The sequence below is a fragment of the Solea solea genome, chromosome 1, assembly GCF_958295425.1.
Source record: "Solea solea chromosome 1, fSolSol10.1, whole genome shotgun sequence".
NCBI lineage: Eukaryota > Metazoa > Chordata > Actinopteri > Pleuronectiformes > Soleidae > Solea > Solea solea.
In genome coordinates this window covers 4,463,814-4,476,574 of record NC_081134.1, presented here as the reverse complement: position 1 = coordinate 4,476,574, position 12,761 = coordinate 4,463,814, and the positions used below count along the sequence as shown (strand labels likewise).

The window sequence follows — 12,761 nt, the reverse complement described above, 5'->3', positions numbered from 1 at the left end:
TAGGGGGCTCTTCTCTATAGCTGCATTAGTATATTTTATCATGTTTTATCATCTTCCTTCCTTTTCTCACACTCAGTGTGGCGCCGTCATGTCCAGTGAAGTCTTTTGACTTTGCCGTTTAATTGGACTACAATATTTGTCCCAGTTTAACAATTCATTTAATGAAGTGTGTACGACGGCGGTCATCTGTCCCCGTTTCAGCTCGTTAGTGATGTGAAATACATTTTTCAGTTAACCTGTTACATTACACACCAAAACAACTAGTTAGCATATCAGAGGCAATTCTGTGTCTTGCAACTTTATAAAACTTTATAGAAATATTTCATTCTTTATACTGACAGAGCGTGAATTCTCTCTCCTTATGACGTCCAAAGATGGATCAATCTAGATTTTTCCATGACTTCTTCCTCTGTGTACCGGCCTCCTCTAAGATTTCCAGGTCAAAGCCTAAGGGCAGAACATTCAGAGCATGTGCAGAGCGACCAGGCCAGTTTCAGTACCAATGAGCATTTACACGCAGCAGTAATTCTACTCCCAATTGCATTATCTGCCTGCATTAGTTTCAGTCAGTCATTAGTCCATCTTTGGTCTGACTAAGACAATGATTAGATATATTTTTTTTAACCCTTAGAACACAGAGTTTTTTCCCATTACTATGCATAAACTTACAGTTTATACAGAATGTGCAATATAGAGTGTCCTAGATCCTTTCTTTCAGCACAACCTAGGCAATCTGATGAAAAAAAAGTTGAATTTTCACCAACTATATAAACACGTCTGAGCACAAAGTACTTAAAATGTTTCAAATTGGATTGAATTTGTGAAATTTGGAAATACGTCACAGCTCAAAGTTCACTTGGCTCATTTTTATGAACAAAAAGGAAAGAAAAATGGTCTATTTTGTGCCTTCTGCACAACTATTGCTACTTTGTATCACTACTTAAAATGCGATATAAAATGAATCATAACTTTGATTCAACAACGCATAAGAAGACAAAAAAAACCTGCATTTTTTTAAAGCCTGAATATGTGACCTATAAACCCCCCCCAGGATGTCCATATAAGGAGTGGTGTGTTATTTCCATGGCAAATTACCATGGGTGCACCTGCGTGAGATTTGCCTGTTGCCAGGTAGTTCTTAATCTGGCTCAAGGACACTTCAGCAGCATCCAGATGCTTGACGACAAAGGCCTCGCTGAGAGTATTACTACTGTACCTGCACAATTCATAAAACAGTGACTTGGCAGCGAAATGGCAGGAGCAGCAGATAAAACATGATGATTTAAGGCATTGTTAAAGTCACTGGTCAGTGTTACTGTAGCAGTGCTGCAAGAACACTGATTGGTTTTCAGCTCCAATTTCAGGTGCGGTGCAATGTTTACTGTCTCGGCAAATAACAGAAGATAAAACGTAACTCACTTTCGCACTATCTTTGAAAAATAGGCTTCTGAAACTCTTAAAAGTCTAACTCTCGTAATGGACCAGAGAAATTTATGATTCAGATCTGAACTAATCTACTCATGCCTCGTCTCGTATTGTAAAACTTTAAAAGTGAAACTTTTTCTTCTAATAATACCTTAAGGACGGTTTCATAAGAGCGAGATTTTACTATTCTTCATTATTAATAACCCACAGATCCTGGAGTGTGTTTCGCAGGTTTTATTTAAAGTCAAACGGAAATTAAAATGGCTTTTGCTGAGAAATCAGTGTTACAAACTCTTTGACATACAACGCACAATAAACATACTCTGCATTAAGATCTGCATGGTGGTGCCACTGAAACTAAGGAGCAAGCAGTCAAGCCTCTGCCGTCCTCGATCTCATGCTACTGGAATTAGAAGCAGAGAGATAACAGCTCCAGTGCCTGATGTGTGCAACCACATCATTTACATATTTGGCTTGTAGTAGGTGCCACCTGAATAGGTTTTTGTGTGTGTCGGACACACAGATAAAGAGACTTCATCCACGTCACAGAACAGCAGCAGGAAGACATCACATCTCGACTTCCAGACAGAACATGAACATTTCCCCCGAAAGAAAATATCAAAGGCTCTGGCCAAAAAATCACAGAGACGCTGAAATATTTAAGAATGCCAACGAGCAACCCACTCAAGCCTTTGCGTGATGAAAGGTTTGTCACATAAGAGTTACATAATTGATCCACAGCTTCTGGTGTTCCAACAAACTAGAATACATTTTGAGGATCTGGAGCTAATCTGAAAAAGCTCGTTGAGGTCATTTTTATAGAAACTAACCTGGTCCTCGAAGGACAAGGCCTGTCCCACATCTCGGGGGAAACCATCAATGACGATGCCATTAGCATCGGGGATCTTCATAATCTTCTGCTTAATCTCAGTTATTGTTGTCTCCTGGGAACAAATAATAATAAAAAAAACCATTATGAGTCATGATTATTATCACTTCTTGCCTCAGTTTGTGTTTACATCTCTAAAGAGCAATACAACGGATTTCTGCTCGGGGTTGAACCATTAATGAAAAAAAAACAACATGTCAAACAGAACATAATCATTAAAACCAAAACAACATAATAGTAGTAATAATAACAAAATGTGAGAAGCATAAAACAAATGATGAACACTAACATATTAACAAATCTTACATTCATCTAATATTAATTAATCTCACCCCGTGTCCATAAATCATTGGTTGTCAATCATCAACCTGCTTCCCTCTCATACCCCAAGTTAAATACAAATCTTAATCTTGTCTTAAACCGAAATTTTAATTCGATTTTATGTTTGGACGCTGCTTGAGTTGCACATTGAAAAGAGCTCCATAGTCTGGCTCTGATTGTTATCTTTAAATAATGCCCTCCATCTCTACCCTTGAATAAGTTTCAGGTAATCTTCTTAGCTTTAAACCTTGTTACTTGTGCCTTTGCAAAACAGCCATTTTGGGAAAAGCTAATGACTGCTATGAGCTTGTGTAACTGTTTCCCAAACCTTTGTATAATAATGAACGCTTGTCAAAGTCAAAATCATAGTTAAAATGTTCCATGCCAACGAGAAACACTTACACGTTAGTTCTTATCCTTGCATTAGAGTATAGTAGTCTATACTTTTAATGATTCAACCTCATTTAAATCTATGACACAGTGAATACTGAACTAAGGCTTGATGTCCTCCCCCCAAATCATTCAGCCCTGATGTTTTTGTACGGCTTAACAGCTAAAAATGACCATTTATGAATCGAGATTGATCCTAAAAAAGAATTCAACTCTCAAGATGCTTAGCGTTCTGTCAAATCATCGATTTCCAATCTCACAGTTGACATTTTGTCACATTTCAAATACCAAATAACGGTGGTATTACTTTTGAGTTATGATCTGCTTTTCCAGCACGAAAGAGGTCGTTTGTTACGACTCACAGTGAAGATTCATTAAGGTTGTAGATTATTTAAATTGAGAATAAACAAAAAGCACAGTCATAAATAAGGTTAACGGAACGCTATCATGTGGCACATAGAATAATTACACTTAATTACACTTGTTAATAGAATTTGTCTGTTTATCCAACTGCACTATAATTTCCAAGTGCAGCATGATGACTGCCTTGAGTGCACTTGAGGGCAGAGCGTGTCAGGATCCTTCAGCATCGTTTACTTCCTCATGGCTGGAGGAGGTCAACGTGTACAGATGTATTTCTCCGGGCAGATTGCATCATATGATACGGCAGAGATGTGCAACCAATGCTCCGATCTAAAAATAGCATCCGTGCTCATGGCTGGCACTGACTAACACGGACATTTCATTTTCATTCTAGCGACAGAACGTGAGCGGCGACTCGTCGGCATAAACGCGGGGATTAAACGTCACCTCAGTTTCATTAAAAAGAGTAAGAGTTGTGTGCAGGTGAGACAGAACGAGAGCAGGTCATTTAGGAAAAGCCCACTGGTGCTTTGCGTGGCTTCATGACTGAGCTCTTACAAGAGTTGCAGGCATCAGACAATCATCTCTGTCTCCAGCAGAGACCATCTGTCTGCAGCAATATACCAGCAATCACACAGCAGACACGCAGAGACTCATTATTTAAGCTGCTTCTCTCCAAATAACACCACCGCTCACACATTGACGACTCCCAACGCAGTAGTTTACTTTATACTGAGCAGTAAAATGAGCTTTGGGACTCTAATGAATCATCGTCATTTTAAATGAATCACTGGCAGGTGTAGTGTTCCCTGCACATGTCTGCCAGATTGCCTCAAAGATATGAAATGCATTAAATTAGGGCTGCAACGATTCATCGATTCATTTTTCAGACTTTAAAGAGGTTTGGCAAACATCCGTCAACCTTTTTCAACATTTTATGGACCAGACAACTAATCAATCCATCATGAAAATAATAGATGAACCTAGATTAAATATCTTAAAACAACAAGACTAGTCTTATTGAGCCAGAATGTTTCCAACAATATTTGTTATCATAATTTGCTAATATCAGTTCAATTATTATTTGTGTATGAGAACAGTTGCTGATAGATTATTTGTCAATTATCTTTGATTCATGGTGACAGTGTAACACTTATGGCATGGATCTTTGCTGTCAGCCGTACTCACCGAGCCACTTCTGAAACATTTCATGGGCATTTCCTGCTGTTTTCAGCTACGTACAAGGAGAATATTTTGGCCAGTTAAAGAAAAAAACATCTATCTATATTGAGTGACATAATATTTTACAGGTTTGTAACATAAAAATTGTTACAAATTTTTAGAAAATGTAAACTAAGTAAAAATCAGGGTTTAGGTGTCATTTTCATATATATATATTATATATATATATATATATTTTTTAAATATAGTTTTTGTTTTGCTCCTTCCTATCCTTATGTACACTTACACGACACACACTGAGCGGAGACGTGTGTGGCCTCTGCATGTGCAGTGTTTGAAAGTGGAGCATAAACAACTATTATCTGGCAAAGAAGGACGTTAATGAGGGTGGAGCAGCAGCATCCCTCTCCCAGAGCACTTGTGACAGTGGTGCTGCTAATTAGCCCCTTGTTACATGCACGCTGTGATAATGACCCGCAAGTGACTGGACACACTCAGCGCTCATCTTTCTACTCGTATCCTCCCCTGACTCACTTACACCATCCAGTCCCTCCCATCTGACCTCCCCCACCCCCACCCCACCCCACCCCATCTCTGTTTCTCTGCTACCTGTGGTGCCAGTTCCCCGTTGGTGATGATTTTCGCGATCAGGCTCCACTTTCTGTTGCTGGTGGCATTGTGGATCATCTTCTTCCTCAGCAGCTCGCCCACAGACATGTACTGGAAGCCGTAGCGCTCGGCAATCTTCAGGCTCTGTGTCCCCTTGCCGCTGCCAGGGCCACCTAAGCACAGAGGGAGAGCTGTTGATGTTTTGGGTTGAGATTGTGTGTGTGTGTGTGTGTGTGTGTGAATGCATCTGTGTGAGTGTGAAACATTACGTGTGTGGGTGTGTAAGCGTAGGCGCATGTGTGTGGTGAGAGAAACCCAAACAATGTGAGACTTGTGTGTGTGTGTGTGTGTGAGTGTGTTGTTTGTGACTGCTTATTTGCAAGTGTATATGGGGGAGAAGTGGGGAGAGGAGGGGGAGGGTGGGGGGGGGGGGTGAAAACAGAAACAGGTATGTGTGAACCTCCTACACTTGCTAACAAATCCTCCACTTTTCTCGCGCAGAGGAGTGATGACGACAGAAGACAGCTCTCGCAGAAGCTTAATGCAAATGGGTGTCAAGCATACGGCTCGCAGGCCAGAACCGGCCCACCAGAGGGTGAAATGTGGCCCGCAGGATAAAAATTTAAGAAATACCATATTTCCACAAACCTGTGACTAAACTTTTTCGGCCTTTGTAGATCCACTGTGATCTGTAAGTTGTAGTGCACATGTATAAATGTTAAACTTAAGGCCCTGGTATACTCGCGTGTCTATGTCCTGTAGTATCTGACAAGTCTGAACACAGGGAATAGGACGCATTGTTACCAAAGAAGAAGAGAACGATGCTACAGCTCCCTCTGGCGTAGGTCAGTCGGTTTGAGGGTGACTGTCCTCGGCGACTAATTCTCCTGTTGTCGAAATGCGGACGAATACAAGGGCCTTTAGGCATAATATGGTTGAAATTGCACTTATTTTTCTCAACAAATTCCAGGTTGTTCATAATATGTCTTGTAAAAAGATACTTCATGTTAATAGGGTATGACGCTATTATTTTACTGGTCCGAAAATTGCGCTGCATGTGGCCCCTGAACTAAATTGAATTTGACACCCTTGTACTAGGGCAATGGTAGACACCAGGTACACGCTTCCTGCATCTACAATTCCTCAGTGATCCGATAATCTGCGTTGCCATGGAATCATGTTTTGTAACCACATGGAATGTACACACCAATGGGCCCTTTATACAGGAGCCATTTTGACACGTTTATAAGCAGGAAAATCACAGATGTTACTGATCACATTGACAATGTCTCTCTTCAGCTCATGTAAGTCAGGACAGTACGACACTGAACCAGCATGACCCCTGAAACTGAGGAAGATAAGTGGAACTCAGGCGTCATTATTTTTGATTGTTTACACCACTGATTTTCCGACTGTGACCCACTAGCACAGCACTTTACAGTCCAGTTGGTGGCGCACAACAAAATATATAATGATGTAAGAAAAGGTTATAGAATGAAGCATGAAGTTATGTGTTTAAAACCCATCACTCAAATAATACAAGGACATATAATGAGGACAAACCCCTGGTGAGAAATCACCGCCCATGGAATGAAATGTGAGACTGAGTTTACTGAACTTTATCTTGTTTTACTGATTTTGATTGAAACAAAAGGCACATTCCTCTCTTCAAGTGACCAAGATTATCTGGTTGTATAGTTGTACACACTAGTAGACTCAATGCATACAAACTAGGGCTGTCAAACTATTTTTTAAATCACATTTCACTTTTAAAATTGTATTAATTTGCAATTCACAATCATTTAAGACCATCTCAACAATGTGGAGCAACGTTTACCAGAGTATCGTGATTGGATGAATCAGATGAATGCAAAGAAAATGACTTTATGAAGTTGACTTTTAGATTTATTTGATTTTTTCAAATCTTAAGTAGTGCAATAAGCCTGGGGTAACACAATGTCTTTGCAGGAGTTCCACTGTAGTTGTCTTCTCTGTCTTTTTTATTGTATTTCATTTTCTGTTAATTGTTTATACGCTACACGACACTCATCAGCTGTTAATGACGTAAAGGTAGGCCCTAACCCTAACCCTAACCCAATTAGTCGACATTAAAACACCCATTCATACACACATTAAAACACAGCCAATACAAATGTATTAAGAAATGTTGGATTTAAGCACAGGGAATCTTTGCAATAATAGGTGAATTGTATGTGAGGCTGTCAGTGTTACTGCGCCGGTAAAAGCCATTTGACGACCTGAAAGCTTTGCTGAGAGACACTACTGTTACCATGGGAATGTCAACTACTCCAAAATCGCTGCTGGTTGACAGGCATGCCAGAGCGATGTGAAATAAGCAGCAGAACAAGCTGTGCGGTTGTTATTTCATTCCATCACACGTTACTATCAATTTCTTTTTGCCCAAGTGATGAAAATCTGTGATAACTAATGTATTATGTGTTTGGATTTAAGTGAGAGTTTGACCGCTAAGTTTCACCAAAGTCAGTGCAATTTGTCCCCACATTTTGGATTCAAAGTCATGCTTTAGTAAAACGTCTCCCGCTGGTGTGCCATGATTGCCTTAAAACTGGGATTAATAATTGTGATGACTTTCAACCACCTCAGTCATCCCTGAGACCAACAACTTGCGATATAATCATTTGAAGTTGAGGTTCAGCTCATCATTCACTGTGTAATCAATTTAATAATCTGTTTTAGTAATCTGTTTAATATAAAAACGTAACCTAATTGTTCAGCCCTAGTCCAAAGTAAGAAGATTCATCCCATCATGTTACCGACATGATGGGATGGACAGATGCAGGAAGAGACTCTACCTGTTGCAAAAATAATTCCATTTGATTGGAAAATGTGCTTATTCCTCACAAGTTAATAGTCTCAATCACTACTTTCAGGTCGTCTTCAGTACATGATGTCACTTTTGTGAATTGTGCGCCCATTTAGAGGAAAATACACAATAATACACAACAATAGCACTACACTTATGTGAGGTTGCAGTGTCATTGACAGCATTGTCTGATGAATGAAGTTGATTTTGCACCCGGAACACTGCGTCCATGTTTGGGCAAAACAGTCTCCAAAACAGTCTTGTTTTGCCCTCGTACAAAGATTTAATGTCAAAGAGGAGCAAAGAAACCGGAGTCCCCACATTTAAGACCATGAAATCAGAGAACTTGCATGAATTCATTCTTAGACTTAGTAAAAGAAAAGTAACATGCGTTTGTGTACTTTATCATATGGCTTTGTATTTTGTAATGCTGTTCCCCTCCTGTCCCTGCGTGTGTGTGTGTGTGTGTGTGTGTGTGTGTGTGTGTGTGTGTGTGTGTGTATTTTCTCTGGGTTCTACGGTTTCCTCCCACTGTCCAAAAACATGCAGATTTGGGGATGAGGTCAATTGGACACTCTAAATTGACCATAAATGTGAGAGTGAGAGTAAATGGTTGTTTGTCTCCATGTGGCCCTGTGATGGACTGACGACCTGTCCAGAGTGTACCCCGCCTTTCCCCCTATGTCAGCTGGGATTGGCACCAGCGGACCCCCGCGACCCTCATGTGGAGGATAAACATGAGTTTCCTCTGAACACACACGTCAGTCTGTCTCTCCCCGAGAATGTGACAGACAAAACATTTGCCATGATCCTCCAAAGAGGTGACAGCTGCAGTCACCCTGTTTTCCCAATGTAGAAATCATTACTGTCCACATCATTCAGAACATCGCAGGTAAACATCAGAAGCAAAACATGCTGCAGCAAAAGGCTGTCACGAGGTTTCTCTTTGAGGCACTGAACTTCTGCTTATGTAAAGCCTTAAACAAACTATTTAAGGGCTTTTATAAATAGCAGCCTTTCTTGATTCACCTCAACCAGTGTCATTACTCTTATTATACAGCTGCCATGCTTCATTTATGAGATTAATTCATGCATTTGACAGGTTAATGCAGGTCCATCAAGGAAATCAGATTAAGAGCGTGTGAGTGTGTAACAGAGTGAGTGACATGCAACAAGATCTTCCCTGCTGATACTAACAAAGAGAGGTGGAGTTACGCTCAGAATACCAGGAAACGCACACACACGCACGCTCTTGTACAGCCTCCTTAGTGAGGACACTCATAGACGTAATGCGTTTCCCAGCTCTTTACAATTAAATGCCTAACCCTAACCCTTATGCTAATCTTAACCTAAACTCATTTCTAACCCTAACTCTAAAACCAAGTCTTCACCCTCAAAAAAGTTCCTTAAAGTTGTGAAGGCCAGCCAAAAATGGCCACTGCCGAAGCATAAAAAAGAGCGGAATAAAAGAATGTGGCTACAACTAAAGATCGCTGCTGTTACTGATGAATCGACCTGTATTCTGCTCCATTAAACGATTATTTTTGGTCCGTAAAATGTCAGAAAATGAAGGGATGTATCTTTAAAATGCCGACACACACATACAGTAATGCATGCACAAACACGAGTGCACACACACTCATTAAATTCCTTTTTCAGGTCATGGACGTCTGTGGGCTCATGTTTTGCTGCATATTGATGCTGACAGACACTGAGATGTTTGCTGTCATCTGTTATCTACTGGAAAACACGTAAGGAATCCAGGCGAGGCCTTCAAATCCTACAAACATCAGTTGAAGAAACTGTAAACACAAAGCCATTCACTGTTGCTCCTTTGACATGTAACAGCTGTTGTTTGTCGTTTGTGGTGCGTTTACCGATGACAAGGATGACTTTGGGCCGCGGTCTCGATGGGTCGAACACCTCATACTCCTCGATGAGCTCCGCCGTCTCGGACAGGTCCGAGTCACTCTCGATGGAGAACTGGCTGATGGGAGGGAGGCGGTCATAGCGTCTGTAGGGAAAGTTGGGACTGTCGGGCAACACTGTTGCACGCACAAACACACACAAACACAAATGTAGTTTTCAAGTGTTTTTGACATATTTACAAGCTGTCAGTTACTTTAAAAATGTGCCTTTCACATTTTAGTATAAAATGAAATAGTAAGGATGAATGGGGATGAATAAAAACAAGATAATGCATATTATGCAACGCTAAAAGAGAATTATGTCTTTACTCAATAGTGATGATAATGGAAGCACAAAACGTTTGCAGACTGTGGAATGAGGAACCAGTACCAACCAGTTCTCTATCATGTGATCATGTGGCCAGATTTCCCCAAGGAGGAGACGTCTCTCTCATGTGACACATGATGGCCACATCAAGCAGGTCACCGGTTCGAATCCCGGTTCATGCCAGGGCCTTACTATATGGAGTTTTACGTGTTCTTCCTGTGAACGTGTGGGTTATTTCCGGGTACTCCAGCTTCCTCCCACAGTCCACAGTCCTGTGTATTTGTCTTGCAATGGACTGTCTAGGGTTTACCCCGCTATGTGGGCTTGCCTCCAGCCCCCCCGACCCTCATGTGGCTGGAGTGAGTGAGTGAGTGAGTGAGTGAGTGTCACACATGATAAGCTAATGTGTAACTGCTGCCCTGCCTCACACACATCATCAAACAAAGACGTGTTTGCATCAAACACTTAGCTTAGCTGAGATCTTTGCTTTGCAAATTCAGAAGTTTTGCATCTCTAGTAGTTCCAGCGTGACCTGCTGAAATAACCCAGCTGAAGTTGATGCGTGATGAATGGAGCACCTTTTGATCCTAAGATTAATCATTTATTTCATAGACTAATCCATTTCTTACTGTACAGTAACAGCCGAAAAATTGACGGTGATTTCACTATACGAAATATGCCACTGGTGTTTTGGATGTTGTGTGTGGGTGGACAGGCTTTTGGAAAAGAGAAGTGGTGCACACACTGTGGAGGTAAAACGCCTCATGTCTAATCTCACTTAAAAACAGTAGTTTGAACAATGGGGCTCATTAGGGTAGAGTACAAATATCATGTTGACACAAAAAACAGCTCATGTCAAACAATGAGCTGTTTTTTTTCCATAGGCTGTATATAAAAACTGATGTAGTCTTCTGCTTAGAATTAAGTCCAAGACCTAGGACAGAAGTATTAATTTGCAAAAGAACTCAGTTTGAGTAGAAGTATTATGTAAAATCAGCCTGATTATAATTTGAACTTCATTTAACATTTTACTGAGGAGTTAAATATCTCAATTAGTTTCAGGTCTTCTCCAAAATCACCATGACGTCAGTTTTGTAAATGATGTTCCCAGGAGACACAGACAGTATGAGATTGACAGCTGGTATCATCCAAAAGGTGTGGATTTCCACTTTCAAGAACTGACACAGCTCATGTCAAATCACAAATCTTGACGCTGTTTTCCACCCACAAGATCCATTTTAAATCTACAGTCTATGGTGTTAATAAATGATGACCTACTCACCATTTCTGAAGAGGGACCTGCGTGATTGGCCACCATTGAGAGGGGGGAGGGGCTTCTTCTCCTGGCCCACAAAGGTATCCCATCGTACTTTCTCTGGTCCTCCGAGCTCCCTAGCTTTCTTTAGACACGCCTCCAGGTAGTCGATGGGGTCATCGGGTCGATAGTACATCAAACCTGTCAGCAGGCTCTGAAGAAAACAGTGTAAGAGTATGTGAGAAGAAGTGCACTTAGGAACGTGATCGTAATGGTGTTGTTTTGGGAGAAAACAGCCCGCCTTAATGAGCTGAAGTCTTGAAGAACAGATCTAGTTGCCTTGGCTTGGCTCCAACAGAGGTGCAAAACATCTCAATTTGTCGGAAGCCCATGAAATTGGACTGAGCCTGGCAAATAAACACAGAACGCAGCATGACCTGATGTTATTGTCTGGGAGGGAAGCAAGGAACTGTGATGAATGTGAGAACCAGCTCCTTGCCAAATGACAAGCCGAGTGTATGTTTGTGTGACATTAGACCCCCGTGACCCCGACTGCTTTAAAACAACGGCTTCCTCAGGGACTTTGTCTCCACCGTCCTCACTAACTCCCACCACACAAACACGGACAATGCCATGATGTGTGCATTAGTGGACCAATAATGAAATACGCTTTTCTATCAGCAGCAGCAAAGGTGCACAGTAAAATGACACAGCAGTTGTGGTGATAATGTGTCACTTTACTGCCAAATGTAATTTGAACTGGGTGTAAATAAACAAGCAGTGATTGCCTGCACACATTAGCAGCACGGCACTCACTACTGGGTCTAATTAAGTGGATGAACCACTTTACCATCCCCTCAGGAAAATAATATTATATCTTAATTATTATATTCTGTCTGAACTTAGGTGTCTCTTGTCTCTCTGTGAGAGTTTAATGTACTCTTTCATTCCTGCGTTCCACTAATAAATCACTAAACGACTGACGTGTATTAGAATTAATCATGCCAATGTAGTTTATTACTTTATTTATTTTTACTAATTTATGTAACTGAGTACATTTTGTGCAAATAATCTTGTGGCTGAGTCATTCAAACTTTTACTTTTATTTATTTTATTTTCTATTATTAAATGTTTTGTTTAACCATTATTGTTTATTTAAAGTGCAGACACAACATGTAGATCAGAGGTACAGACCATAAGCATTTTTCTTAAAATATTAATTTAAGCAAAATCTGCATATGATGCAC

General features: G+C 40.7%; 1 protein-coding gene across 1 annotated transcript in view; it reads right to left on the bottom strand.

The window, feature by feature from the left end:
- The window catches only part of ak5 (adenylate kinase 5), a 54,910-nt gene that overhangs the window by 41,069 nt on the left and 1,080 nt on the right, over positions 1 to 12,761 (bottom strand). The window contains exons 2-5 of the mRNA XM_058644305.1: positions 11,542 to 11,728; positions 9,902 to 10,069; positions 5,180 to 5,352; positions 2,256 to 2,369 (exon numbers count right to left, since the gene is read on the bottom strand). Coding sequence (XP_058500288.1) covers positions 2,256 to 2,369; positions 5,180 to 5,352; positions 9,902 to 10,069; positions 11,542 to 11,728 — 642 coding nt within the window. The remainder of the gene's footprint in view (positions 1 to 2,255; positions 2,370 to 5,179; positions 5,353 to 9,901; positions 10,070 to 11,541; positions 11,729 to 12,761) is intronic.